At 49.2% G+C, this 27,869-nt stretch overlaps 1 protein-coding gene across 1 annotated transcript in view; it reads right to left on the bottom strand.

Annotated features, from left to right (window-relative positions):
• Window positions 1–742: 742 nt before the first annotated feature.
• GFRA2 (GDNF family receptor alpha 2) overlaps window positions 743–27,869 on the bottom strand; it is a 66,680-nt gene continuing 39,553 nt past the window's right edge. Inside the window, exons 5-9 of the mRNA XM_006258381.4 lie at window positions 10,510–10,619; window positions 9,949–10,089; window positions 7,097–7,272; window positions 3,078–3,131; window positions 743–2,317 (exon numbers count right to left, since the gene is read on the bottom strand). Of these exons, the coding sequence (XP_006258443.2) occupies window positions 2,189–2,317; window positions 3,078–3,131; window positions 7,097–7,272; window positions 9,949–10,089; window positions 10,510–10,619 (610 nt within the window). The 3' untranslated portion in view covers window positions 743–2,188. The remainder of the gene's footprint in view (window positions 2,318–3,077; window positions 3,132–7,096; window positions 7,273–9,948; window positions 10,090–10,509; window positions 10,620–27,869) is intronic.

Genomic DNA, 27,869 nt, shown 5'->3' with positions numbered 1-27,869 from the left:
GGAAGTGTGCTTCCTAGGAAGCTTAACCCACTAAGCACCCCTTGACTAGCAAGGAGTTAAAAACACCCCGTGGAAGGCAGGCAGCCCAGCAGCTTCTTGCCAGGTGTCCCTTTGGGGATGCACAACCTGGTAATAAAAAAGGGATTATGGAATTGTAATTGCACAGGATTCTGTTGCTGCAAGAAGCAGGGGACTTGTAGCTAAACAATAGGGCATCTGGCTTCCATTGTTGGTACCGAGGAGGATTATCTCTCTGCTCTCCACAAAACCTCTCACCTGTCAAATTTCAAGTAGCCTCGGGAACAATGCGCCTCCCTGTCTGAAGTGACGGGGCCTTTGTTGAATGCATGGGAGGGAGGGCAGGAGCAGGGGACCTGAGTGTGTGTGTGGCTGGATTTGGGGGAGACTGCTAAGATTTTCTGCCTCTCGGATCTGTGTTCAGTAAGGAAGGGGCCTAAGGGAGAGAATTCCTTTCAGTTTGTGGGGCCCATTGCTGCTGAGCGAGGAGCGCAGGCAGCGTGAGTAACGCTATACTCCCAGCCAGCGGGCTGGATTTTATGGTAGGGCACAGCACAACCACAGCGGAAGAAGAAAGCTGAGCTTGCATGGAGGGGGGCGAGACACTAGACTAGAGCGTACAGCCCCGTGCCCCACTTCAGAGGATAGGGCTGCAGGCTACAGCCAGCTCAGAGAGCATGGGAAGACAGCATGGACCAGGCGCTCGGAAGGGAAAACCACACTGTTTGCTTCTTATTATGTTTATTGGAGCCATTGGTTAAGCGTATTGGTCTCTCTCCCATTCCCAAAGCCCCCTGCAAGGCCGGGAGAGAGAAGGTTCTGTCCTTTGTTCTCTGTTTATTTTTTTCCATTATAGACATTATTAAAAAAAATAAACTTTACAATAATACATTTTTGTTGTTGTTGCCATTTGATCGTTTTAAAAAAAGGAAAGAAAGGAAATTAAAAAAGGAAAAAAAAAGCCACACAGTATATGCATATGGTTATGTATATACATACATATATGTAGATATAGTTGGTCTCTATATACATACACTATATATGTATATATAAAAGAAAAGAAAAACAGAGAGTAACATCCGCAGGATTCCCCTCCATGGATGGTTTATTTCATCCAACCCAAGCCCAATGGGATAAAGAAAATGATCTCCGTCGATGTAACGAATTGGAGACGTTGGGACAACATTACAATGCAGGATTATTTCTTCCCTTTTGCTTTTAAAATGTTTGCCAACCGTGGAAAAGAAGAACAAATGACAAGATCGAAAGAGCATCCCCTCAGAACTGGCAAAAACAAATCCTCTTGATTTCCGGCCGCCTGCTTTGTGATCCAGTGCTTGCCCATCGAACCAGTGATGTGGCCTCCAAGTAGGGAACAGGAGGGGCCCCGTTGGAAATGTTGGTTCTTAGTCTTTCGGTATGGGCACCCCCGCTGCAGCCCTAAGCAGCTGCCCCATCTCACCGCGGTTCAGTTTGGGGAAAACGTGTTGCAACGCCAGCATGTGGATCTCCCAGGCTAAGGAATGCCAGACTTCATCTAGGGCGGGCATCAAACATACAGAATTGTCAAGCAGCAAATTGGAACCAAAGGCAGTGGGGAAATGGGGAAATAAGGTCTCTCTCCATCTTCCTGTAAACTGCAGCTGCAATTTCAGAGTCCTTCTAGGAACTGTCCAGCTTTCCCTTCTCGACCAACCTTGCTGAAGCTCTGGTAGATCACCAAAGGTTTTCCCTAGTTCCTTTCACAGCTTCGAATCCCTTGTGTGCGTGTGTGTGTGTCTGTGTGCATGTGTGTCTGTGTACACGTGTGTGCATGGATGGGGGTGTGCATTCCTGTTGGTCGTGAGCCTTCGGGCTCTTGCTTTGGAAAGGAAAAAAAACCAAAACAACCCAAACACCTTAAAAAAAAGGGAAAGAAAAGAATATGGCCACGGTTTTCCCCGCTGGGACATGCGTCCATCTGGTATTCAGTGCTCCTGGGGCAGGTCCGAGCTCTAGTCTTGCGCGTTAAGAGTCTGGCACAAGGGATGTTGTGTATTTAATTCCTCAAAAGCAGAAACCTTGGGAGAAAAGTTGAGAAAGAGAATTCTTGCAAGAGTTTTCGTGTGCGTGGGTGTGGGCAAGTGTCTGTGTCTTGTTGGCAATTCCATTTCGACCCCGTTCCTCTCCTTTATAAAGCCAGTTTCACGAGAAAGAAGGAGATAGTGGAGAGGATCACTCCGGCTGAGTGTCGGCTGCTGGATGCTTTTGGGTCCAGAAAAGTATTCGGGTCTGGCATGCTGTCTGTGGGCAGCTGTGTCTGTGGAGAGGGAAAAAACGGTGTTAATTCAGTGCACAGCTCTGTGTGGCTGCATCAGTAGCGGGTCTTGCATTGGAAGGGTTTAGCTGCCATACCAAAGATTGTTCCAGCCTCCTCATAGATATTAAAGATAGAAGGGGCCATTGCACTTGCTAGCTTGACTCCCTGTGTAACACAAGCCAGAGAAGTTCACTCTGTCACTCTTCCATCATGCCTAGTGACTTGGTCTGACTAAAAGCAAGGATGCGGTCTTTGCCTGCCAAGTTCAAGAGATGGAGAATCCACCACTGGCCTGGGTGATGTTTCAATGGTGAATTGTCATCACCACTGAGAATTTGGGCTACTCAGTTGTAAGTCAGAGTTGACCTGAAAAATGGGGTGGGGAAACAATGGGACATTTCTTATTTTTCTGGGAAAGTTCCCAGATGGTGACTTGTGACCTCAAGTTAGAAACAAATCTCAAAATCGTCTTTTTTTTTTTAATTTTCAAAACTCATTTTTTCCCCTAAATTCTATGGAGCTATTATTTTCCCCTCCAAAATTCCTAAAAAGTCAGCCACCCTCCATGGTTGGTTGAAAGAAACTCTGGGAAAACATCACGGGCATTTCCTCGGCTTGTTCACTGTTGTCTAGCTGTATGTCTCCCGCACTTCAAAATTCAAGAAGCATCAGTCCCCTGGTGTAAAACACCCGTCTGCTCACACATCCGTGCACCCAAGTCTGCTCCTTTCCTCTCCCCAAGATGCTCCTTGCCACTTACCTCTGAGATGCAGACGTTCTGCTCTTTGGACTTGTTTAGCTTCTGCCCATGTTCCTGCAAAAGACAGAGCAAAGGATATGCTTAAGCGAGGAGGTCACAGGGAAGGCTTTGGGATTACATGTAGCCCGAAACTGGGCCTGATAGCAAAATAACATGAACCCCATTTTAGAGATCTGGAAACTGAGGCAGAGTCCACTGACATAACTTACCCAGGCTCACACACTGAATTTGTGCCATTCAGAGAAATAGGACTCAGGAGCCCTAACTACCAGTCACTTGCCCTCAGTGACAGACCACCCATGCTCCAGCCTTGAGAGCTTGCAACAGGTCAGAGACTAATGCCCATCCCAGACAACTGATTGCTCCTAACCAGAGTCAAACAGAGCATTAAGGGGAGAAGCCAGACAAATCCAGACCCAACTGCCCTCCCAACACATCCCTCGTCTTTCTGCTCCAACAGCAGATTCTCAACAATGCGAATCATTCTTGCTGGCTGGTGGCAAAGGAAAGCACCAGGCCGTTCAGTCCTCGTGGTAGCCCGACTCATCCCCCAGGCACGGCAGCCCATCCGGAGCATGCAAAGCATGGTTCTGAGGGAGCTGAACTCCTGTAGCTTTCCACTGTCCTTGCAGAGCCAGCTGGCAAGGGCGTTTGGAAATGTTCACATTCTGATCACAGACCCTGCAATTATCAGACTCCCACATTTGCATGGGGCCTTGGAAGGCAGTTCAGAGCGTGTCTAGCGTTGAAACACTAAGTCTCTCTCTGCGCTCCTTGCACACACTGGGGCTGTCAGAAAGGCTTTGCCGAGGCGAGAAGAAAGAAAACGGTCTCATCCTGGGCTGCTCGGCCTCTGCCGCACTCCTGCCCCATGCAGCTGCACAGCGTAGATGAGACTAATTCTTCAAATCCACCTTCAGATTCTGCCAATTCCCACTGACAAAGTTCACACCACTCCTGTGCCGCCTGCCTGCAAGCTTCCAGCAGATGCACCCAACTATGACCTATACTGCAGGAACAGCCATAGGTCTCCATGTCCCAGGATAACAAATGCTTTCAAACTCCTAGTAACAGGCCCTATAGAGCTGGCGGCACAAGGAGCACATTTAAAACTCAAACGTTTAAAACTCAAATCCCAGCCCCAGCAAGACATTCAAATGGCACGAGGTGAATTCCACCCTGCAAGCCATCCATCTCAGGACAGGAGTAGTTGTTGCCAGGACAGGAAGGGACCTCAGGAGGTCATCTAGTCCAGCCATGCTATAACCCAACCGCTGCCTGTACTCCCATTTACACACAAGAATCTCTAAGCTCAAGTGAAGTGGTTCTTCGCCCTCAAGCTAACCGGCTCGTTACTGGGTATGGGTTGAAGCTCAGACTCTGCTGATGCTGGAGCTAGGGATGCAGAGCGGGCTCAGCTAAGCCGTGCGGCTAAATGCAAACTGTGGGTGCAGTTTGGGTTTGTTTTGCAGTGTAAGGGCTGTCACTCCAGCGAGGGTAATGCAAGAGGAGTTCACTCAAGTGAAGGTAACTCGAGCTAGCACTGAAGTGAAGACAAGCCTTCACAGGAAGGTTGGCTTGTGTCAGATGATGACTTTGATGAGCCATCTTAGCCGACACGCCATCCAGCAGGACTTTGTTGTATTTAGCACTGTCGGCAGGTGCTGGAGCCACAGTTATCACGAGGCTAAACACGTTGCTCCCTGCGTGCTCTGAGTGCAAAGTCATGCTTCACCATGAAGGTTGACATGACTCCTGATGGCTGTGCTCTCACATCACCTCGTTCTTCAGCAAAGCTAAGCCCCAAGTTAGCATCTACCAAGGAACAGGCACAACACTATATCTAGATAACGGGGACTCGACTTGGTGACCCAGATGCCCCTTTCAAACCCATATTCCTGCGTTGCAGGCTGTGGGTTTAGCAGCAAGAGCCCTGGAGAGGAGTTAAGATCCTGCATCAGGCAAAGTGTCTCTACAGATAGATGTAGAGGTGTCACCACGCAGAAAGAGGCAAGAAACAGCTACCGTGGAGCAGCACAAGCAAGTATAGGCAAGGGCACACTGGGGTTTGCAGCACCTGAGCTCAAAGGAAATCCCTTTAATTGTAAGCACATGTGGCTTCCATTAATAAGTAACGGACAGGCATTGCAGATGCCTGTGCTACAGTTAGGCTTCAAGCCTTTGGACCGCCCAGTGATACACAGGTTAGGTTTCCTACTGGAACCTCTGCTGAAGAGAGCAAGGGAGGGTGAGCTCAGCAAAGGAAGCATGCTTTGGAAGAGAGCAGGTAAAGCTGAAGAACAAAAGCACTAACAGGAGCCCCTCTCAGCCCTTCTACAATAGGCCTTCTTTCAGTGATGGAGAAGGGTATAAAAGCACCTGAAGTCTCTCAGTGGGAATGGAGATGAAGCCATTAGGCTATTCTCTCTCTTCAACACCTTCCTTTCATTCTTCTGCGACTCAAACAGTGAGCATAGAGGAATGGCCAGATGGGGATCTGTGCTGGCTGAGCAAGTAGCATAGTCTCACTGGGCTTTCCTGCCCACTTCAGAGCCTCAGTGCCTGAAGAGGGACCGTGTGCCTTCACTCCACACTGCCTCAGACACAGGGACACACATGGACGTGCACTTGGACACTTGCATGGCACTCCCAAGATCAGCAATAACGGAGCTTCAACAGACAAAGTAACCTTTTCTTTCCATTCCCTCACCCCAAATCACACAGCTAAAGGAACAGAGCAAAATGGGAACCCAGGAGGCCAGATTTCCACTTCCCCCACTTCTAATCCACAACCTGCATCCTAGCTGTGCATAAAGATGTCCCAGCTGAGTACACGGTCATGCTCTCACTCACCCTGGCATACAGTCAAGTAACTCGACTCGAGGCAATTTGATCCCAGTATAATTCCAGTGGGCTCAAATCTACTTTGACTTACAAGTAAAGCTGGAGTAGTGCTGTGGAAATCAGAGAAGCCATGCCAGTATGAACATAAGAACCAGACCTGATGAGCTTAATGGTGCTATTCCTGATTTGCACTGGTGTCACTGAGAGAGGACTCGGGCCCCGCAGGTCAAAACCTGAAGTCTTTAACCCCGGGTTATATCCTGATCGCATTGACATGAGTGTAATTCAGGAGCAATACTAATGACAGTCATGGATTTGCAAGGACCAACTGAGTCTGATTCTGGAGCAGATCTTGAGTGGGGCCACTGGAGCAGGTGCAGCAGCACGGGCCAAATTTGCTGCTGACGCAGAGTCACATAGCTTGACTGAAGGCAACAGCGGCTGCGTAGACTGATGAAAAATGCGACTCTCAGGTCAGGCCCACTTCAAGCAGAATCCACCTGCCCTATCACTGCTTGGTCTATCCTCATTCATTGCTCCCACTAACTTTTCCCTGAGCAGCCACCAGAAAGGACCTCTGCAGTGGTCATGCGGCTGCCTAAAATCAGCACTGGCCTCCTGGAAACCGATTCCCAGGCAAGAACCCTGACATGCACACACACCCCTGTCTGTAAGCAAGCAGCAAACGGAGGAGCAGCACGGACAACCACGTTACTCCCCCACCCTTTCTCGCCACTTAGGAGGAGGACAGATCCGCTGAGCACGTCTCTCCATAAAAGGGAGCCGAGGTGCCCACAAAGGCAGCGTTGGGGCCCTGATGTGCTGCAACTCTAGCATGAAATTGAGCCGCTGATTGTCTCATGGAGTGGTAACTAGAAAACATAAGATGTAATTACTCAAGCATGCCAGATCTAATTAGAGGCTGCCCAAGGGTGACATTGCTGCCTTCACGTGGGCTCGCCAGCCTGAAGAAAGACAAGAGAGACCGACTTTGTTTCTGCCGAGTCAGAGAAATGTCCTCCAATTGGACTGTGGGTAGGAGAAGCCCAGCTCTCGAGGCCCCCCAAGGGCAGAGACCTCAGTTGAACTACGTGTCTGGCCAGGTATGCCCGTGCCTGTGATTCTGCAGCTAAGATCCAGATCTCAGGTGGAGACGGAGTCAGACCAAGTCCTACCTGGATGGACGTGCAGGTGGTAATAATGCTAGTGTCGTAGAGGGTGTTGCTGTCGTTGACATCATCTGGCAAATTGGGGTTGTTTTCTGTCTTCGGGGGCACGGTGACAGGGGGCGAAGGGTTCTTGGGGGAGAGGTTCACATCTGTGCCATTGCCAAAGGCCTGAATGGCGTTCCCTGAAAATAAGAGGAGACACGGGATTTTAGCAGGGGAGGGAATGGGTTCTCTGTTCAATACTACCCAGGAAACTCGCTCAGCAAACCATCAACGTAACCAGGTGGGCTTTCCCAGCAGGATTGCCAATTCAAACACCTCCCCCGTGAGACAGCACTCGATGCAAGAGGTGCCTGTGGGACCATGGGCAGGGCTCGCTTAGTTCTAGCTCACTGCAGGAGGGCAAGTCCTCGGGTTTCGTTTGCACACATACAACTTTGAGATGCCTGCCCCAACAGAGAGAAACAGGAGACACTGGCCAGCAGAGAAAGTGGGTGGTGGGGGTGGGCATCAAGAACATGTGGGCAGGATACTGCTTTTCTTTCACATGAGCTCCCTTTTTCCTGCTGCACTCTCTCATCCACACTCTTTCCATCCTCCTATACTCCTCTTTTCTTACTATCCTTGGCTCTTCCTGTCGCCTTGCAATTCTGTGCTACACACACACAGTCTGCCCTCTTCACGCAGGGTACACTTCGACACTTCTAATGAATCCCAGCTCTGCTGGAGACCCCAGCCCCAATGCAGTGGGTCGAGGTGACTTCATATCAAGAGCTCCTCTGTCTCCCTGAAAAGCTCCTGGATTCTTTTGGGCCTGCCGCTCCTGGGTGCACAGTGAGTTTCAGCTGCTCTGCCATGCAGAAGATCGGGGATGGCATGTCTGCTGCTCTCCCTTCTCGATCACACACGTGTGCCTAGCCTGTTTTGAGGTGGCACCTTGGGGCGGTTCTTCCTGACCACACAGGCAGGATGGGGGGAAGCCAAGGGGGCACTGGGCACTGATCCCCCCATGCTTTAGCGACACAGGACCCGTTCCAAGCTGGGGCACTATCTCCAGCTCTGCTCCCTGCTGTAGTGCCGTCATGGAGAATATAGCATTTGCTGGTGGAAGTTGCATGCAGTTATGTTATTTGCATTGAGCCCAGTTTCCTCTCCAACTCAGTCTGCGGCAGGAGCATCTGGGGGACACGGCAGCAACATTTAGGGAAAGGAGAGAAAGAAGGAGGAGAGCTATGGGGTGGAGTGACTGGGAAAAAAGCCCCCAAAAGCAGTCTCTGCTGCAGCCAGATGGAAAAGGAAGCCTTCCACTTCACCCTCCTCCATCCTTAAACCTTTCCCCTTCTTTCTTTCCTCCATCCTCTCCTTACCATCCTTCCCTACCTCCTTCAAACTTCCCTCTCGCATTTTTTATCGCTTACAACCTAAAAGAAGCTGCACCTATTTGAGAGGGGGGTAACCTCTCTGGAGCCCCTCAGGTCTGGAACCGCTCAGGGCAAAACAGTTCCAGCCCCAACAAGTGTCACAAATCTCACGTTGGCCTTCGTGCACTTGGCAGCTCCATTGTGCTCGGTCCCAGAACTGCCAGGAAAGCTTATACGTAGATAAATACCTGACTGTTTATGTAGGACAGCTCTTTTCCGAACCAGAGCTGCAAGCCCAGATGCTGTCCCGCTCTTCCTTTCCCCGCCATTTATTTTTCCAGGCACTGCGATTAACCAAATCCCCTCTCCTTGCGGGAGGCAGTTACCACTCACCCATTTTACAGTCCAGCTTGCAAAGAAGCTGCAGGGATCTGGGGACAAAACCTCTCCCTCCAAAACGACCCCAATGCTATGTGGTCTTGAAGTGAGGGGGGCTGGCACTGCTGGATACGGAGGGAACAAAACCAGACTAACAGAGGGGGCAACAGGTCAGGCTGATTACTGGTGATAACTATATTAGCTGTACACAATTTACCAAGGCCCAAGGTAGCCCACATCTCTGTGCTGCAGAAGTGTCCAAAGCAACAGTGTCTTCTGCTACAGAGTCTGCTGGGGTTGTCCTGGAAGGCAGGACCAAGTGGCAATGGCAAAATATGCTGGGCCCACTGGCTCCTTGCTGAGCTCTCTCATTTCCATTATCCCTGAACCAGACAGAATCGGCTTGACCGCTCGATGCAGAAGGGAAGCCGCTGCCCTCGAGGGAGCTTCACAGGCAAACTTCCCGATGATTAAACTGAATAATAACTAATTAAATGGATAAAACGATAATAAACAATGGAGAGAATGAAGCTCCTGGAGCCCAGTGCACTAGGGGCTCTTTCATCAAGGGGACCTTGTCAATACCAATCTGCAAGGTTGTACGATTTCTCCTCGCACCACACAGCATACTAATGACTGCACACCCGTGTGGAAGTAGAAGAGGAGGACAGATGGACACCCCCACATGTCCTTCATGTTTGGAGGTAGGTGAAGTGCTGACAGGGGCCCATGACCAGTCCAGAGCAGCAAGGAGGTTGCCCACACCTCCTGTACCCATCACACCAGTGCCTAGGCAGCATCCCTGGGGCTCTCAACCCAGAGCTTCTCTTGCTGGGTAAGGCTGGGACCAGCGGAGGTGACAAGGCTTGTCCATCACAGGGTCTCCCGATGGAGGATGCAGGTATGAAATAGCAGTGCTCCCTTATTGACAGCACTCCAGCTCCACTCCTTAAACTGCTGGGAGATGTGGTGACTACAGCAGCCAGAAGCCCCCCTCCCCAGAGCCAACGGGGTTTCAACAGGGATGATCCCGCCGGGATGATTCCTATGATGTTATGAATGCAGGGGGGCATCCCGCAGGGATGATTCCTATGATGCTATGAATGCAGGGGGGCTTACGGAGGCAGGGGTTTTCCGTGAAGTCTCTCAGGAACTTCTCACATTCCTCCTCCAAGTTGCCGCTCCCTTTGCAGGAACACCAAGGCGACACTGTGATGCTGCTGGTGCTCGAGTCGATGTAATTGGGCGTCATGTCGAATCCTGCCACGAGGGAGGAAGGTGAAAGGGAGTCAAGAACAGGAGGGCAAAATCCAAGCAGCAGAAACCTCCCTCCAACCACTACTTGCTGGGCTTAGGTGTGCACACAGCGAGAGTGGTGGACAGGCCTTACTGCTCAGCAGTGGTCCCAGGCTCTGCAGGGAGGTGGCAGAGATATACCCCGTGTCTCAGCTAAATTCACATAGCAGCAAGTGATTAAAGGCCATGTACCCATTTGCTCTCAGCTGTTCTTCTCCACTTGCTCATTCCTGCCAACTCCTTCTGCCACCATCCAGTATATCTCCAGCAGAAAAGGGCTGTATGGGTAACCGTGTTGCCATACCCTTTCCCCAGCCACCATCACACTCCATGCAACGGCCCCCTCCCAAGCCCAAACCCAAAGGACAAAGCGAACAGACTTACCAATCATCCCCGCATAGGAGCCCAGACAGGCCTGGTAATTATCCCCAGGGCAGCTGGTAAGAGACTGGAAAGAGACTTGACAATTTGTGTGAAAATCTGCCAGTCTTGACCTGGTGACAGAACACAAAGGGGAAAGCTGCGCTGTCACTGGGTCTGTTTTTTTTCTTTCCCCCCGCTTAAGAAATGGTAAATTCAGTGAGAAAAGGGAGGCTGAACAGGGGAAGGAAAGAAGAGTTAAAAGGTCATGATGGTGATGACAGGGCAGCTGCAGTCTAGATTTCATAACCTCATTCTGTCATTGCCTGAATGGGATTTGGACCATTGCTCACACCCAGGGCAGGAGATGCTCTCAAAAGCAGCCTCCCACTTTTGGACCTGCTAACTTCAGTGGAAAGCACAGGCACATAGTGGAGGCAGGTTTCTATAGGATCAGGGTCAGAAGCAATACCTGACCCTGACATCAGCTCTGCACTGCAGACATCCCCCTGGGATGCAGGATGCAGAGGAAGCCCCAAAGACTGGTGAAAACAAGGGAGTTCCCAGCTCTCTTTGCAGCCTCCTGCTGCGGTCAGGAGGGCAACCTAGACATGTTCTCTCTACAGCATGGCAGGTTTTCAGGGGAGCAGAGAGAATATCTGAAGCATGCCCATACCCCAGCACAGGCTAGCACCTTGCAGGGTGATGTCCCAATGCTTTGTCACCTTCAGAGACTCCTCACTGGAGCACCGCTCTCCTAATAAGAATTTTTTTCCTAATATCCACCCTAAACTTCCCTGGCTGCAACTGGAGACCAGTTCTGTCATCTGCCACCACGGAGGACTGTCCATCTTCTGCAGATATGGCTACAGGGAGCCCTGGGACATCCCTCCCTCTTCAAACACTGCCTGACTTAGAGTCAATCTCACATCTCCATTTGGCTGCACTATTATTGGCATCACTGCCTGACTGTAAAATTTCACTGCCTGGTTTTATCTGAACCCTGAAATGTTAAAGCACAGCACAATTAACAGGCCTGAGGTGGGCCGGCTTTGCAACGTACCAGGAAAAGAGGGAAACCTGATGTTGCAGGGGTCCAAAGGGTAGAGCACAGAGATGAGTCCATTTGCCACTAGACCCCATCCTGCCTTTCACCCGTGCCCCTGCACACCAGCTTGGCACTGCAGAGTGGTGGGGAGAGAGAAAGGGTGCAGAACCAGCCGGGAGAAAAGGGAAGGGCAGCAATGGTGTTGGAAATATGAAATCCCATACATAAACTAGAGCCTCCACCAGCAGAATTAAAACAGTATTTGGTTTTGCAAGACAGAGGGCACTGAACTGTGACTTAACCACACTGGGAAACTATTAGTGCAGTGTAGCCAGTTCCCTAACCCCCCCCTCTTTCTTTCCCACTGCAGACAAGACCTTGGCTTTCAGAGGAGCATCTCTCCTGAACTCTTTAAAAGAAAAATCTGTTGGCTTCCTTGCTAATTAAATGTCATCATTCTACAATGGGGTATTGAATGATTAGATCGCACCTGCCTAGAGCCATCCGAATTGATCAAAATAAAGGGTGGAAGTTGTGTTATGTTTTAAACAGGAATGATTAGATTCCAGAGGGGTTTGATCAAATTAAATGGAGAGACAAACAAAGCCGTGACTGAGCAAAGTGGAAGGACCTGCAGTGTTTATACAGTGCCTTTCACCACGACGGCCCTTGGAGTGCAGCAGAGGGACGAGTGACAGGTCCAACTGAAGTGCAGCTGCCTTTGGAGCAGATGCATGATGTTCGTATGCAGCCAGCAGAGCACCATCATTCGAAGCAAAGGACAGGCAATTAGAAAGGGAGGTAAGTGGGAGAGTGGTGTAGCTTGCCCCATCCTGCGCTCAGCAGGTGGTCACTATGGGGCGCACCCAGCTGTGGTTGCCAAGGATGGAGAAGTGTGGCACACCACTGAAAAAGCAGCTCACAGAGTTTGAGGAGCCCATCTCCTCTGTGTGATGTACTGCATGCTTGTTCTGCTGCTTCCCAAGCCCTTGGTTGTCTATGTTATGCTCACATTTGCACATCTACCAAATACCATCAGAGCAAATTATTCTCCTTTCCCCCTCTGGCTGGCTTTCTGACCCCTTACAGCCTACTGCCAGACACATTTCCAGGGCAAGGTCAGCCTCTTCATCCGGCTTATTAATACATTCCTCACCAGAAGACTCGACTCAGGGGCACTAGCAAGCTCTAAATGATTCACAATACTAAATAATAACACTGCAACTAAATGCATCATTTAATTCACTGATAAATTTGGGTCAGAGATATCCAGGAGAGCTGCTTCTGCTTTATACCAAGAAGAGCAGTTTTGTAGTTAAGGCAATAGACTTTTGCGTTAACTCTGAATAGGGACCCACACAGGCAGCTAGCATGGGGAAGAGAAGGGCTCTTATCTCTCCATACCTCACTTACTGATCCGTAACATGAGGATAACCATCCTTCCTTTGTCCTGATCTCAGTACATTTGCACTGTAAGATCCTCAGGGCAAAGACTTGCTCTCCCCAAATGAGACAACCCAGTTAGTCCTGAACTCAGCTGAGTGTTCCCCATGCTGCTCTTAGTATATGGCCTGGATCCAATTTGCTGCTTCCCGTCAGCATTTTTCCCTGCTGGAACTAAACCAGGCAGCTTCTTGTGCCCCAGACTCTCTTGGTTTTCAGGGTCTGCAACAAGCCAGGGAACTGGCTGCAGTTCCGGGTCTGTGAGAAGGAAAGCCCTGCCTTCAGCCGGAGGGTTAATTCTACCGCTGCTACTGCCAGATCATGAACTATGGAGCTGCTAACGCTAAAAGGTCCCAGAGGGAACCCGGATTTGCCAAGCAGGCCTTGTAAAGGGAAACGAAGACATCTTTCTCCTCCCCTGGATAAAATGTTCTCTCTCTGAAGTGAGACAGGGCAAATATAACGGGCTCCCTTGATTCATTACCAGCCTGGAAACAAACAGTGAGGTATGATGCAGCTCTCCAGAATTAATGAGTTCGGATATCACCTTCTCCGGGATGCCTCATCCCTGCTATTCTTAAAGCTCCCAGGCAGATGAGGCTCACAGGGAGCCTACTACAGGGTACCGGTGCTCAGGCACGAGCTTCAAAACACATCAGGCCTGATTCTTGCTTAGGCAAAGGCTCTTTCTGCGTCAGCCTGGAAGGACGTCAATGAATAAATGGGCTTCTTAGAGCAGCCTCTTTGCAGGGTGCCCTGCCTGGCTGTTCCTGTTCCCAGCCCCAGGGTGTCAGGGATTCACTCTCCTACAGCCATTTTCTCCTGTGCCAGCTGGCCAAGCAAAGGCAGCAGGATTCAAGCACTGAGATGTACCCTACCTAATGTGGGACTGTTTCAGCCCTCTCCTGCCTTCAACTTACAATCGACTGAGGAATATTCATGACCTTTGGCTCCACCAAACTGGAGCGTCTCCCTCCAGTGCAAAGGGAACACAAAGGGAAAGCATCCTGAGACCAGCTCTTTAAGGGCAAAGAGGAAAAGGGCAGGGCAGCAGACAGCAGAGGAGAGACAACAGGGGCAAGAGAAACAGGAGACTGCTCTGGCCACCAACTCCCAAGCTTTCCTTTCCTGACTTAGCCTCCAGATAGGCAGCCCAGCTGTGCGAGGGGAGCAGGCACTGCTGTGCTGGCGGCCACCGTGTGTTAGGAGATGCTGACCTTGATGCATGGTACCGGGGGCTGAAGTTCAATCCTTTTGCTCCCATGGAAATGGCAAATGCAAAAACAAATCCAAATGTTCTCCCAAACAGACACCCCCAACCCTCCTGCGAGCAAGCTGCCCATGTCATCAGCCCTCTCAGAGAAGGAAGTCGACCCACAGCCAGCTCCAGCTCCAGCCATTTGAGTTTAGTACCACTTGCTATGTCCACACCAACCTAACGTGAGAGTGATCCATGCCTCTTTAGCAGCAGACACTAGGGTATCCCAGCAGGGAAAGGCACCTATCCACAGCATGCTGCACAAAGCCGGGATGGATTCCAGGGGCTCAGTCCTGCTAAGTGCTCTCCTTTATCCAGGAAAGCACTTTGGCAAACGCTGGACTTGAAGCACATGCACAGTCCTGCTGAGGTCAGTGTCTGCTTTTAAAACCAGGCCTATCCTGAAGTGCTTTCCTACCCTGGGTTTGCAGTACTCAGCACTTGAGTCCTTTAACATTACACATTCACTGAGGAATCAAGCAAGGCTCTTAGCTGGGTTTTAGCCCCAGCCACCATACCATCCCCCATTTACCTGGGCCTGTAGGCAATTTCAGCCTGGCTTATGGCTCATGTATAGGATTGCAAACGCCCAGCTGTGGGTGCCAAAATCATAACAATACAGGGACATGGGTGTAGCTTTGCTGACCCCAGCTTAAACTGACCTGCATGCTCAGACCCAGATGGGCTCCATGAACATAGCCTAAAGCAGCAAGGAAGCCTGTATTGGGACTTAAGAAAGCTCAGTCCCTAGAAGAACACACGGCATCCCTTTTTATGTGCTTGTTAGCCATACAAATCCTGCTCAGCTTTTGCTTGTGCTACGCTGCTGTAGGGTAATAGGTAGATGCATCACCTGCACAGCTGAATGGCGAATTTCCCCATTTCTGCACCCATTCTACCTCCAGAAAGTACTTTACACAGAGACTGTTCTTCCATCTCCCCAAGAAGATGCAAGAAAGCTTAAGACATAACCTGCCTTCAGGGAATGTTTCTTCCTGATCCACATTCATGAGAGTCTGGTACATGCCCCGAAGCATGGGGATTCCTATTCCTAATTGCATCTGTGCTCTAGACAGGGTCTGTGGCATAGGAATAAAAGCAATTCGCTCCTGTTGGAAGTAATGGGGGATGTTCAGACTAACACTTGCAGGCTGCCCACAGAAACACGGGCCCTGATGAGCTCCTTCTGCTGAGAAGAGAAGGGATGTCACAGCAGAGGCTGAAAGGGCAGCAGCTAAGCCGTGTACCATCGTCATGGACAACCGTGCATACAGGGCCCCGGGGGAGAACAGAATGCCAGCTCCTATCACTCTGTTGTGGCTGGGCCCCCTCATCACACATCCGCTCATCACAGCACCGCTGAAGACATTCCTTGGAGCCAGCCACGTCAGCTCTGGGTGTGAAAGCTGCAGATCCCTCCAGTAGAGATGGGGTGTGAGAAGGAGACAGAGCAGCTCTGCAAACCGCTGCCGGCCCCTGGGGAGTTGCTCAGCCATTAGTTCTTACTCATGCTACACACCTGGAGCATCAGTGCTGCTCACAGCCGCTACTGAACAGAACAAACGGGGGTCTGGGAGTGGGACTGGGACTCAGAAAACATGGATTGTACCCACAGCTCTGTCATTAACTTACTAGGTGACGCTAGGCAAGGCGTGTCACCTTTCTGTGCTTTAAACGGTTACTGCCCTAAGAGGCAGAGGGGATTGCAAAGCCAAATTTGCTAATACAGAACTCCAAAGATTTGGGGCTGGGTACCAGTCAGACAGCAGGTTTGAGGTCCTACTGGGGGAAAAACAGAGAGGATGAAAGAGAAATTGAGAACTAAACCTGTGCCACTATTGGAGCTGTGCAAAGCCTGAACCTACAGCCTGCTGAGCCTGTAAGAAGGTGCCCGCGTTCAACCTTATACCTCTCTCCCAAAATCCCTGGAATCCTTTTAATGTACCAGCACCTTAGTCTCCAGACTACATCACCAAAAGCAGGAAGGAAGGTTCCCCATTTGCAGTAATGGTTTTCCCAAGACTGGAATAGCTTCAGATGTCAGTGCCTAATCAGAAGAATAGGATCTGATCTTTGGAGTCCTGGATCCTGGTTTAAGGACTTGCTCCTACTCTCACTGAAGTTAGCCGTGGGGTTAGAACTGGCATTTAAATGTCCCCGTGGCCTCAAGCCAACTTGCAGGCCATGTGGGTGGGGCCACAGATACTTTCCATGCACAGATGCTTTCCAAACATCCTTGTCAAGGTAGGCACTCCAGTTCCCAAGTACCTCCCATTCCCACTCCCAGGAGACAAATCAAGTTTCTGATGGCACTTCCCTCTCCCAGGATTCGAGAGAAAGTCATGTCAATTCTCTTAAAGAACTGTGGCAAGTTCATCACCGAGCGTGCTAGAAATTTGTCACATTGCTCCCCAGGGCTTTACTCCTGGCTTGTAGCAGCCTCTAAGGCAAATGTTATTCTTTTCATAATACATGACAAGCCAGCTGGTAATCTTTCCACGATATCCAAGCCAGATGTCACTCTTTCTGTTATATACAATGAGTTTGCAGCCATTGGATAAGATGCTAACTGCCAGGAATAAACCTTACTGGAACCGGCCCACAGCTTCTCAGATTTCTGCCTTTAAGTGCCTTGGTAAAGAGAGATGGAGCCAAGTCTATCTTAGCAAAAAAGCAAAAGTCAGTGCCAAACTGCTGCTCACAGCTCCAGGCAGCAGGTGTGCCTGTCCGGTTCTTGCCTAGAAATTGGAGACCTGCTTTGGATTTAGCTTCCCTGGCAGCTGAGGTCAAATCAAATAAGAGAGGAAAGAGGGGAAAAATAAGAGAGAAAAAGAGAAAGAATGCAACAGCGAAACTTGGCCATTGAGTTATTTTCCTGAAACTGCTCCAAGGAGAAAAGAATGAAAAAGGCTTAAAATATAGCCCAACCCAAGAGCTGGCTTTCAAAGTTAAAAATCTCTGATTTGTTTCCCTTTGATGAATTCACCTAGGAAATGTGCTTGCCTTCTGGATGAAAGGGCCAGGATGCAATGCAATTTGGCCTGGGCTTCCTGGAGATGGTTCCCTTGCAGCCTTTAAACAAGACCAGGCAAAACACCAGTGGGTTTGACTGTGTCTGGCTATTAGGAGAGCTCAAGTCACTGGCACCTGTTAGGAGAGGCGAGTAGAGCCAAGGTTTTAAAGAAGGAACCAGTGATTCCAAATTTCAACGCCCAACTTGGGACACCTGAAAGGGGCCTGATTTTCTGAAGTGAAGAGGAGCACACACGCTGTGCAAGTCAGGCTCTTAAGACATCTCCAGTCAGGCACTCCTAGAGGCATGTCAGTAGGGCAGTCACTGCTTGCTAACAAAAGCCAAAAAGAATCAAAACTCGTGGAAAAGGTGATATCTTTTATTAAACCAACTGGATATATTTGCAAACAAATTATTTTAGTTATCTGCTAAAAAAGCCAGACACCCACACTCCAGGCCTAAAAGAAGAGAATCCTCCTAACTACTCTTTCAACAGGGATGACTCCCATTGAACGGAGGCGAGTGCCTAATTGGGTGCTAATTATTGCTAATGTGTCTGAAAAGGCCCCAGCCTGGCAGGGGCAATAACTCAAAGGCCTCGCTGCTCAGACGAAGCAAACAATATTGCAGGCTTGAATATTTCATACAGAAAATATCCCAAATGCAGAGATCACTCAAGGCACATTTTCACAGGCAATTTCCAGGGGCTGAGAAAAAAAATGGCCTTAAGGGACAGCAGTATCTGAGCACTGGCTCCAAAACACCTCCCTCAGCAACACGGTAGTTGTTCATGCAGCTGGAACATCATGCAACATTTGACAATGGCCAGAACCGCCCGAAGATGTCAGGCAGCCACCATTACTTGCAGAAAGAGGGCACAGCCCCCATCCCTACCCAACAGCTTCCACACAGACTGGTCTACATACCATGCAGTTATGAAGACACTCGCTAAAAGGGTTGGCCAAAGTTTGTAGGTGCCTCATGCAGAAAAATCCCTCTGGCCATAAAGAGCCTTTTTTTTTTTTTTTTTGCATTTTGCAGTTAAAAGAGAAGCCACTGGCGGGGTGATGCAGTTTTGCCAGAAAGCCATGGTAAAAAGGGGACAGAAAAAGGGGAAAGACTGTATGTACTTTTTAAAGTTCAAGATGCTATCTGAATTTCATACAGGAAAGCTTGTGAGAAAGAAGAGTTGGTTATCTGGGAGAACTGCATTCGAGTAGCTGGAGTGAGTGGAAAAACAGAGAGAAATTCCACATTTGTAGGTGTTCCCTCTGGCAAAGCGAGCAAATATTTCAATGGGAAAAGTGATATGGAAAATTCACGTATTCCAGGAAGAGATTGGGCCAAAGTTTAAAGACCGAACTTAATGCTAAGGTGTGAAATACAAGGCTATTCATCCTACTTTAAATGCAAACTTCAACTCAATGCTAGCTATAACTCCATGCCACAGCTTTTACAATAACACACACGCCATTTCACCAAATCTTTCCCATCATCATGGAAGCTGACAAAGACCAGAAGGCATGGAGAGAGAAAGAAAAAAAGATAGGAGGACCCCCCTCCCCACTCCTTTAAATTACAGGGCACACAGCTAAGCTCAGGAGCAGCAAATAGCTGTGTCGCTTATAATAAACTTATTTTTGGACAAACTATCTGAATGCATCAGAAAGTCGACAGACAGGTAGATACATATGGGGAAGGATGGAAAAGGCCTAGTACATCTCGTCTTTAAAATCAGGAAAGGTATCCAGGTATTTTTAAGGACATTCCATTTTGATTCATCATGGATAAGTGCACTTGAAAGATTATTTTTTTTTTAATCCTCTCGCCTATGTTCCAAACCTATTATTACTTGGTAAGAGAAGGAAAGAATTAAACGCACGCATCATTTGACTTTAATTGAAGGAATGTTCTATTTCATTGAACTGCTAACTAAGCTGAACAAGAGATTGTGTTTACATAAGCAAACCCTGAGTCAGTATAGACTTGCTGTCACATTAAGTCAATACTTATGAAGGTTCTCTATTTAATTATTCAGTGCGAATTGACTTATTATTGTGTTAAGAGTGTGGTTAGCCTTAAGCAAGGTAGCCACTGAGTTGAAAGATTTCTTTCAACTTGCTTTGAATGCTGATACGGTTTCAGCCGAAGAATCCGGGTCTCCCGTCATCTTCCTTATCCCTTCAGACTAGTGCAGCCACTTCTCTCCTGGAAAGAAGTCAGATCAGGGTGGAAGGAAAATGCAAGGCACCTGACATTCGCCTTTGTGCCCATCTCTACTCCCTCTCCCCATTAGAAGGCAACAGGCCCACCGTGCTCAATGCAGAAGGTAGAGACAGGATTGTGCATTTTTAAGGCACTTTTAGGTCAATCACCCACTCTTAGCTACAAATATATTCCCTGGTCAAGCCTAATAGCTTAAAGTTCCTAGCTCCTTTCTCAAAAGTGGCTAGAGCTGGCCCCCTCTGAGACACAGTATTGGGTCATATGGAGCTCAGCTCTGGTCAGGCCTGAGATTCCTCTGACCAGTTATTGAACCTCTGCCTCACCAATTCAGATGCAGCCTCAAGTGAAACACTACTATCTAAGAGCCGGGATGATGGGTCTTGGCCACTTTGTACCTGTTGTGCAGAGGGTTTTCCTTTCCAGTGCCACTTTTGCCATATGCACAAATAAAAATGGAATTTGGGCACCATCTGAACTGAATTCTTAATAAAGGGCAGTCATGGGAATTCTAGTGAATTAACTAGTTACAAAGTTAAAGAAACAGCTAACTTTTAACTTTAACTAGTTACATTTTTCAGCTGTCCACTTTTAACTTGAACTAGTTAAAAAAAAAAAGAGGTTAAAGTTAACTGTTTTTTTTTAAAGTACAAGTTAAAAGTTTTTTAAAAATTCAAATTCAGCTTTTCCAGAGTTTTTCCTGACACAGCCACTCTCTAGGACTTGCATGGAATGATATTGCTTTACTGAAACTCTGGGACTTCTTGTCTGAGAGACAGAGAGTACTGTGCCTTCCTGTGAGATGTGGTCTCTTAAGAACTACAAGTCCCAGAGCTCCTTAGTTCATGCTGGCATTTTCTGAGCATTTGCAAAAGTCAACAGAGCAGCCAGCTGGCTGCAGGAGAGGGAACAAGCACAAGCAGAGACATTGATCCCAGTAAGAGTGGGAGCAAGTAGTGAGGGTGAAGCAGACAATGACTTTTTTTAATTTTAATGAAGATCAGAACCAGCAGCCCAGGGCCCAAGATGCTGAGCATTACTTCTCATCTGTGAGAAACTTATCTGAGATGTCACCTGCTATGAAAAACTATTCATCTGTTATAACACAAGCATTCGCTCATCTGCCCACGTAGAGCGACTGTTCAGTAGTGGGGGCTCAGTTTTGCAAGACAGAAGAGGAAAATGGTCAGATGTCAATTTGGAAATGCAGCGTTTGCTGAAGTTCAAGAAGCATGTTTAAATAGTTTCTGCTAGGCAACTGAGCAGTCTTCTTCTCATTTAAAATGATTTCAGTTCAATTTTGCTTTTCAGACACTTTCATTATTTCTAATTCAGATGTATTTCAGATCCTTTTGTTACCTTTTGAGCAATAAAAATTGTAACAACAGAAACAGTCATGTGATCTGGAAGCATAAAGTAAGAGAAGCCAGGAACTCGCTTCTGCTGAGCTATGGGATGTCCAGAGGCCTATCTGAAAACTATGGATTACGAACAGTGACCCAGTAAAACCCAGCCTCTGCTTGTCCAAACTGTGCCTTAGCAAGAAATGTGCTGAGAAGGTGTCCCTCAGGAGGACTGGTTCCCACATAAAGGTATTCTGGTGTCCATCAAACCCAAAGGGAATTCCATGGACCTTGCCTTCCATGGATATATATATTTATTTTCCTTTCCAGGCAAGTATCTGCCAACTAAATGTCAGATAAGCCTCTTTCATTACATGGTTCAGTGAGTAAGCTGAGCTGCTCCTGTGCTGTTAATCATAGAAATGAGGGTGGAAGGGACCTCAGGAGGACACATCTAGTCCAACCCCCTGCTCAAAGCAGGACCAGCCCTGACTAGATCATCCCAGCCAAGGCTTTGTGAAGCCAAGTCTTAAAAACCTCCAGGGATGCAGACTCTACCACCTCTTACCATACATAGGGGGTAAAAAGAAGGTACCGGGTAATGTGGGGCCTCTGCAGGATACGCTTGGAAATCTGGTGGTCACACCAGACGACAAAGCTAACCTATTTAACAATTTCTTTGCCTCCATTTTTCTGAGCAGGGACCAGGTCATCCCCCCCACCGGGATCCCTGATGGTCCCAGGGGAGGCGCAGCCAGGCCCAGGGTCAGCGAGGACCTAGTCAGGGAACTTCTGGAGGGACTGGACGTGTCCAAATCAATAGGTCCTGACAACCTTCACCCCAGAGCGCTGAGGGAATTGGCAGAGGTCATTGCAGGACCCCAGGCACGGCTTTACGAGCACTCGTGGTGCTCTGGCCAGGTGCCAGAGGACTGGAAAAGGGCCAGTGTGATCCCCATTTTCAAAAAAGGGAGAAAGGAGGACCCAGGAAATTATAGGCCTGTTAGTCTTACCTCAGTCCTGGGGAAGCTCTTTGAGAAAATTATCCAGGTGCACATATGCAAGGAGCAAGCAGGGGAGATTATGCTTAGGGGCAACCAACACGGGTTCATTCGAGGCAGGTCCTGTCAGACCAACCTGGTGGCCTTCTCTGACCAGGTCACAAAATCCTTGGGTGCAGGTGTTGCAGTGGATTTAGTGTTTCTGGACTTTAGGAAGGCCTTTGACACTGTCTCTCACCCCATCCTCGTTAAAAAATTAAGAGATTGTGGTGTCAATGCCTGCACAGTCAGATGGGTTGCCAATTGGCTGGAGGGCTGCACCCAGAGAGTGGTGGTGGATGGGTCATTTTTGACCTGGAGGGATGTGAACAGTGGGGTCCCCCAGGGCTTGGTCCTTGGGACTGCACTGTTCAACATCTTCATCAGTGACTTGGACAAGGGGGTGAAAAGCACCTTGTTCAAATTCGCAGACGACACTAAGATGTGGGGAGAAGTGGGCACACTAGAAGAGAGGGACAGGCTGCAATTGGATCTGGACAGGTTACGGGGGTGGGCGGATGAGAATAACATGGGATTCAATACTGACAAGTGCAAGGTACTGCACCTGGGGAGGAAGAACCAGTAGCAGACCTACAGGCTGGGGAACTCCCTTCTCATCAGCACAGAGGCAGAAAACGATCTTGGAGTCATTATAGGAAGTCTAACCGCACCTTGTTGTGCATCCACAGATGCATCTCGAGCAGGTCCAAGGAGGTGATCCTCCCCCTCTATGCAGCACTGGTCAGGCTGCAGTTGGAGTGCTGCGTCCAGTTCTGGGCGCCGCACTTCAGGAGGGATGTGGACAGCATCGAGAGGGTCCGGAGAAGGGCCACCCACATGATCAGGGGGCAGCAGGGCAGGCCCTACAAGGAGAGGCTACGAGACCTGAACCTGTTCAGCCTCTGCAAGAGAAGGCTGAGAGGGGATCTATAAACAGGCCAAGGGGAACCAGCAGGCTATGGGGGAGTCCCTGTTCCCCCGAGCACTACCAGGGGTAACAAGGAATAACGGCCATAAGTTGACGGAGAGTAGATTCAGGCTAGACATCAGGAGGCACTACTTCACAGTCAGGGCGGCTAGGACCTGGAACCAACTTCCAAGGGAAGTGGTGCTGGCTCCTACCCTGGGGGTCTTTAAGAGGAGGCTGGATAGACACCTTGCTGGGGTCGTTTGACCCCAGTACTCTTCCCTGCCACGGCAGGGGGTCGGACTTGATGATCTGCTTCGGTCCCTTCCAACCCTACCAACTATGAAACTATGAAACTCTCTGAGTAACTTGTTCAAATGCTTCACCACCCTCCTAGTGAGAGAGTATTTCCTCATATCCAACCTAAACTTCCCTTGCTACAACTTGAGCCCATTGTTCCTTGTTCTGTCATCTGCCACCACTGAGAACAGTCCAGCTCCAGTCTATTTGGAAACACCCTGCAGGGAGCTGAAGGCTACTGTTAAATCTCCTCTCAGTCTTCTCTTCTCCAGACTAAATAAACCCAGTCCCCTCAGCCTTTCCTCTTAAGTCATGTCCCCCAGCCCCAAACCATTTTCACTGCCCTCTGCTAAACTCTTCCAAATTGTCCACAACCTTTCTGCAGTAGGGGTCCCAAAACTGGACAGAGGACTCCAGATGTCACCTCCCCAGTGCTGAATAGAGGGGAATTATTCACTGCCCCCTCGATCTGCTGGCAACGCTCCTACTAATGCAGCCCAGTATGCCTTTAGCTTGCTTCACAACTGTAACCCCCAGGTCCTTTTCTGCAGTGAGGTTAATCAAGGAAGCATCCATTATAAACATCATTTTGTCCCTAATAGCAGAGGATGTGAAGCTGGGAACATAAGTTAAAAAAAACAGGTGTTTTTCCTGTCAGTGCTAGGCTCCTGTTCAGGACCAGTCCAACCCCCATGAACTCACAACCACCCCCTACTTTTGAATTCTGGGACTAAAACATCTCATATCTCCCTAAGTCAATTGAGGGGTTCTTCTAGGAGGAGAACATCACGTCCATGCCAAGCCAACAGCTCGGACGGTTAGCAAGTTAACCAAGTTCATGGAATTCGGTTTTTCTCCTAATACCATGGTACCCGGAAAGAAAGTTCCCACCCTGACTCAGCTTCCCATAAATAAAATCCATAGAGGCAGAAGCTGCTGGGATCCAATCACTAGCACGTGCAGAACTAGGGTCATTAGTAGTAAATCAAAGACACTCCAACCTCACAGTAAGATCACCCCATCTGCTGCTCATAAACACTTCCTAAAAATAAATTGTGGCTAAGGGGTTGGGTAAGGATAAAGGAAACCTACGAACAACTCAACGCTGCCCTGCCTTTAGATGTTGTGCAAATGCAGCCTGCGGAGGATGGGAAATTCTTCAACACCAGCATCAGTGAAGCATATAGGACCAGATTATTTGTGGCCCTGACTTGCTGATGTAAGATGAAAAATACAGTCAACTGCAGCTGCTGAAATCAGCTCTTTTTTTCTCCCTTTCCCCGTAGCTGAGGTTAGTGTTTTGCAAAAGGTTTTATATTCTGGGAGCTAAAACCTGTCTGTTGCAATCAGACAAAAAGCACAAGGAGTCTGTCAAAATCCTCAGCTGTGCTAGGGAAGGCTTCCCAGCACAAAGAGCCTCACAAATTGCAATGATCTAGGTCTGATTGCTCCCTTCTTTTCATGCTTAGGTGCTCAAACACAGGGAAAGGGCCAAGGTTTCAGAATGGGAGGGTCTCTTGGGAGCCATTCATAGGCACCATAGCATATCTGAGCAAGGGGTGGGAAGATTTCAAGGTAAGCCCCCTAAAAGATCTAGTGTCCCAGCTTCCATGCTTCATGTCCCAGGACCTCTCCTCCCCCATCCCAAAACCAACCATTGGGCTATAAGCAAGTGAGTTTAAATACGGCCAAGCAGTGAAGACGCAAAACCCTACTGCCCTAAATAGCATCTGCTTAGGGAACAGGCTGAGAGCATCCAACTTAGCTCACCTGTGCTGAGACCAGCACTTGAAGCCAAGGAGCAAGAGGCTAGAGTCTGAAGTCTCCAGGTATGCCCAGGCCCTCCAGCTCTGCATTACTGGGAGCTCTGCTGCAGAGTAAATAAGGACTTGAAGAGCAAGGGCTCACATGTCCTAGCAAAGTCAGGAAAGAAGTAACACAGAGTGATATGGGCTGAGCTACAGCATCAGGAAAGGAAGATTTGGGGGGGGGGGGGGGGAGGGGCGGAAATCAGCAGAGGCATGCAATACCTTGAATCTGCTGCACCAGTACTGGAATGGCCATGGGAGAAAGAGATCAAACTTATAGGGAAAGGGGAAAGCTGGACTGGGCAAGAGGGGAGGGGGCTATTCCAGATCTGCAATAACAGAGTGGCTGCAGGCAGGGAAGAGCCCAAGTGCATTTGCAAAGCTGTGGTGGATCCAGGAGTGGAGTAGGAGGGAGTGAGGCAGGTACATACACATACATAGGGTGGTGGGGCAAATCCATGGGCTCTGAAAGGGACACGGGAGGTTGGGAATTAGAGACATCAGCAGAGCGGCAGGTGCAGCCAGCTAGGGCTGGAAAAACAGGGTAGGCTGCACATCAAGGTTAAGGGGCTCTGACAGGGGAGCTGATTTCTTGAACCCTCTATCAGGCATGACAGCTCCCCTTCCAGATGTGAAGAGCCCAATCATAATGATCCCCGATAATCACCTTAGTAGGTGCTGGCAACAGGTCTTGCAAGAGATCCAAGGAAGGACTCAAAGATATGGTGGCACTAATAGGCCATTTGCTGTCATGTCAGTGTTTCTGTCCATTAGGTTTCTCACCTGCACCATGCCCAAGAGGTCTACCTGGACTGCAAGCTTTTCAAAGCTAATCTGTGCAGTGCCTATCACCATGGGGTCCCTTCCCCAGCGGGTCCTTAGGCGCAGCCACAATCAGTGTGATTAGTAACAATTATGAGTTGGGCACTTTGCATTTCAATAGGCATCTGCAGCTTGGAAAGGCAAATAACACAGAGGCACATGAACCTGCCTGGAACACGTGAACCTGCCTAGCACAGTCTAGTCAGAGACATGGAGGGTATGTGCAAGGCCACTGAACAAACACCAGCCCCAATGCCAGCTTCTCTGATTGAGGACACCTGACCCATCTCTATTGCCAGTGTTATAATGCAATAAGGAGGTTTCAGCCCAGACTTAGTAACAGGAGCCCTGGGACTCTTGTCTCACACACACGTGTTGCAGCAAATATTCAGTGCAATATGTGGATTCAGTGCTAGGAACCTACACACTATAGCTTGGCAGGGTGGTTCTAGCTTGGATGAAGGCAGTGGGAGGCTTCCTATTAGTTCCCTGGGCTTTGGGCTGAGCAGGAGTTAAATAAGAAGTCATCCTTTTATCTGGTATTTATCTTAGGCTGCACTTACTTCTTTCTCAGACTCAGGCAGGGACTCTTTGTGCTTAAAGCTTGCCTGACATTGCTCCTGACTTGACAGCTGGTCCAATAAGCGACACTATCAAACAAGACTTGCTTCAGAGTTGTGTAAAAGCACAACTAACACTCTCTCCCCCAACCCAGCCTGAAAGGAGACAGGAAAAAAACCTATACTGAGGCTGGAGGAGAGGATTTCTTGCTGTTATAAGAATAGAGAAAATATGAAATGCAGCTCTTCCTCTTCTATCCAAATCCCATTCCAAGTAGGAACAGAAGTCCTGGCCATGTTTCTATCCCCCATATTCTAGGTGCAGAAATCCTCTACCTGGGGGAAGTGCATCCTCAGCTGGATGACTGCAAAAAGTTTCTTCTGTACCAGTCACAAGCCAGAGTGGATTTCCCTACCTCCCCAATGAATGGATAATGTTTATACCTTGGGGTGGGCAGAAGCCCACATCCAGGAATCTGTGCCTCCCCAGTATTGGTTTGGCTGTAGCATGGCAGCAAGGACAACATATGGAAGCACATGGCCAGTGCACGCCTGCTTCCCACCCGCTGGCAAGCAGCAGAAGTAGAGAAGCCCGCTGGAGCTCTAGTAGTACAGCTGTGGAGTGCAATGAGGTCTGACAGGGAGCACAGCCAAGCACCTGAGCAAGGCCTGTGTCAGCTGGCACGGGACTGGGCAGCCAGCTGCAGCTGGGCAGTTCCCCAAGCCATCATGAACTCCCTCCATTTGGCCCAAGCAGGGATGAAGCCCCCTCTACATTCCTGTCCTCTTCAGCAATTCTGCTGGCTCCTCTACAATTTGGATTTCCCCCTGCGTGACAGATGGCATCACTTGGCTGCTCTTTTGGCCTTGAGCAGCATGCAAAACCAGGTGCTTCCATGAGATAGAGCAGAAAAGGTCAATGTAGTGACCAACCATGGATGTGATTCTCTTTTTGCTGACATACCACAGTGAGAAATCAGGAATGTGCCCACAAGCTATGAATTCACACCCACACGTACATTCTGGATGCCTGCTGTTGCTGAAGCAGTGCTGGGTACGCTTAGTGAGACACCTGGGTTGGTACCCTGTCTTGCACTACAGCTGATCCTGGGAAGTGCCAGCTCCTGTAATCTCCCACTAAAGTCTGCATGAGCCAAAGCTGCTTCACACTTCCTGGGATTGGACCTGCCTTGTCTTTGCCTACAAAGTGATGCCCATCGCGCATCCCCTCACTCTGCCCGATGCTATAGCTACAGCTCTCGGTCAGAGGGTGCAGAATTTAGCTCAGGCTGTTGGAGTCCATGCTTTTAGCTACAGAAGGGCTGAGCAGTGACCAAGATGGCTGGTTACAACTTTATGTATGGGGGACAGCAAGGTGGGAAGGGGGTGATGTTGGGTCAAGGGTGCAACTTGCCAATCCTTCCTCGCCTCTCCTGGACAGTCTGGAGCATCCCTAGAAAATCATGGGGGCTTCTGGGTAGCAGAAATCCAGCCCCAAAAAGGACTGGCATTCACAGAGCCTGGAGACCAGACATACAGTGCAAGCGGCGCTTTCATTTCCCTGCTTCACCTGTGAGCTGGAGCCCTCCACGCTGGGATGCTGGCTGCTAGCTAAACTA

This window comes from Alligator mississippiensis, chromosome 7 (genome assembly GCF_030867095.1).
Source record: "Alligator mississippiensis isolate rAllMis1 chromosome 7, rAllMis1, whole genome shotgun sequence".
Taxonomy (NCBI): Eukaryota; Metazoa; Chordata; order Crocodylia; family Alligatoridae; genus Alligator; species Alligator mississippiensis.
The sequence above is the reverse complement of the archived record's forward strand: the minus strand, read 5'-3'. Positions and strand labels throughout refer to the sequence as shown.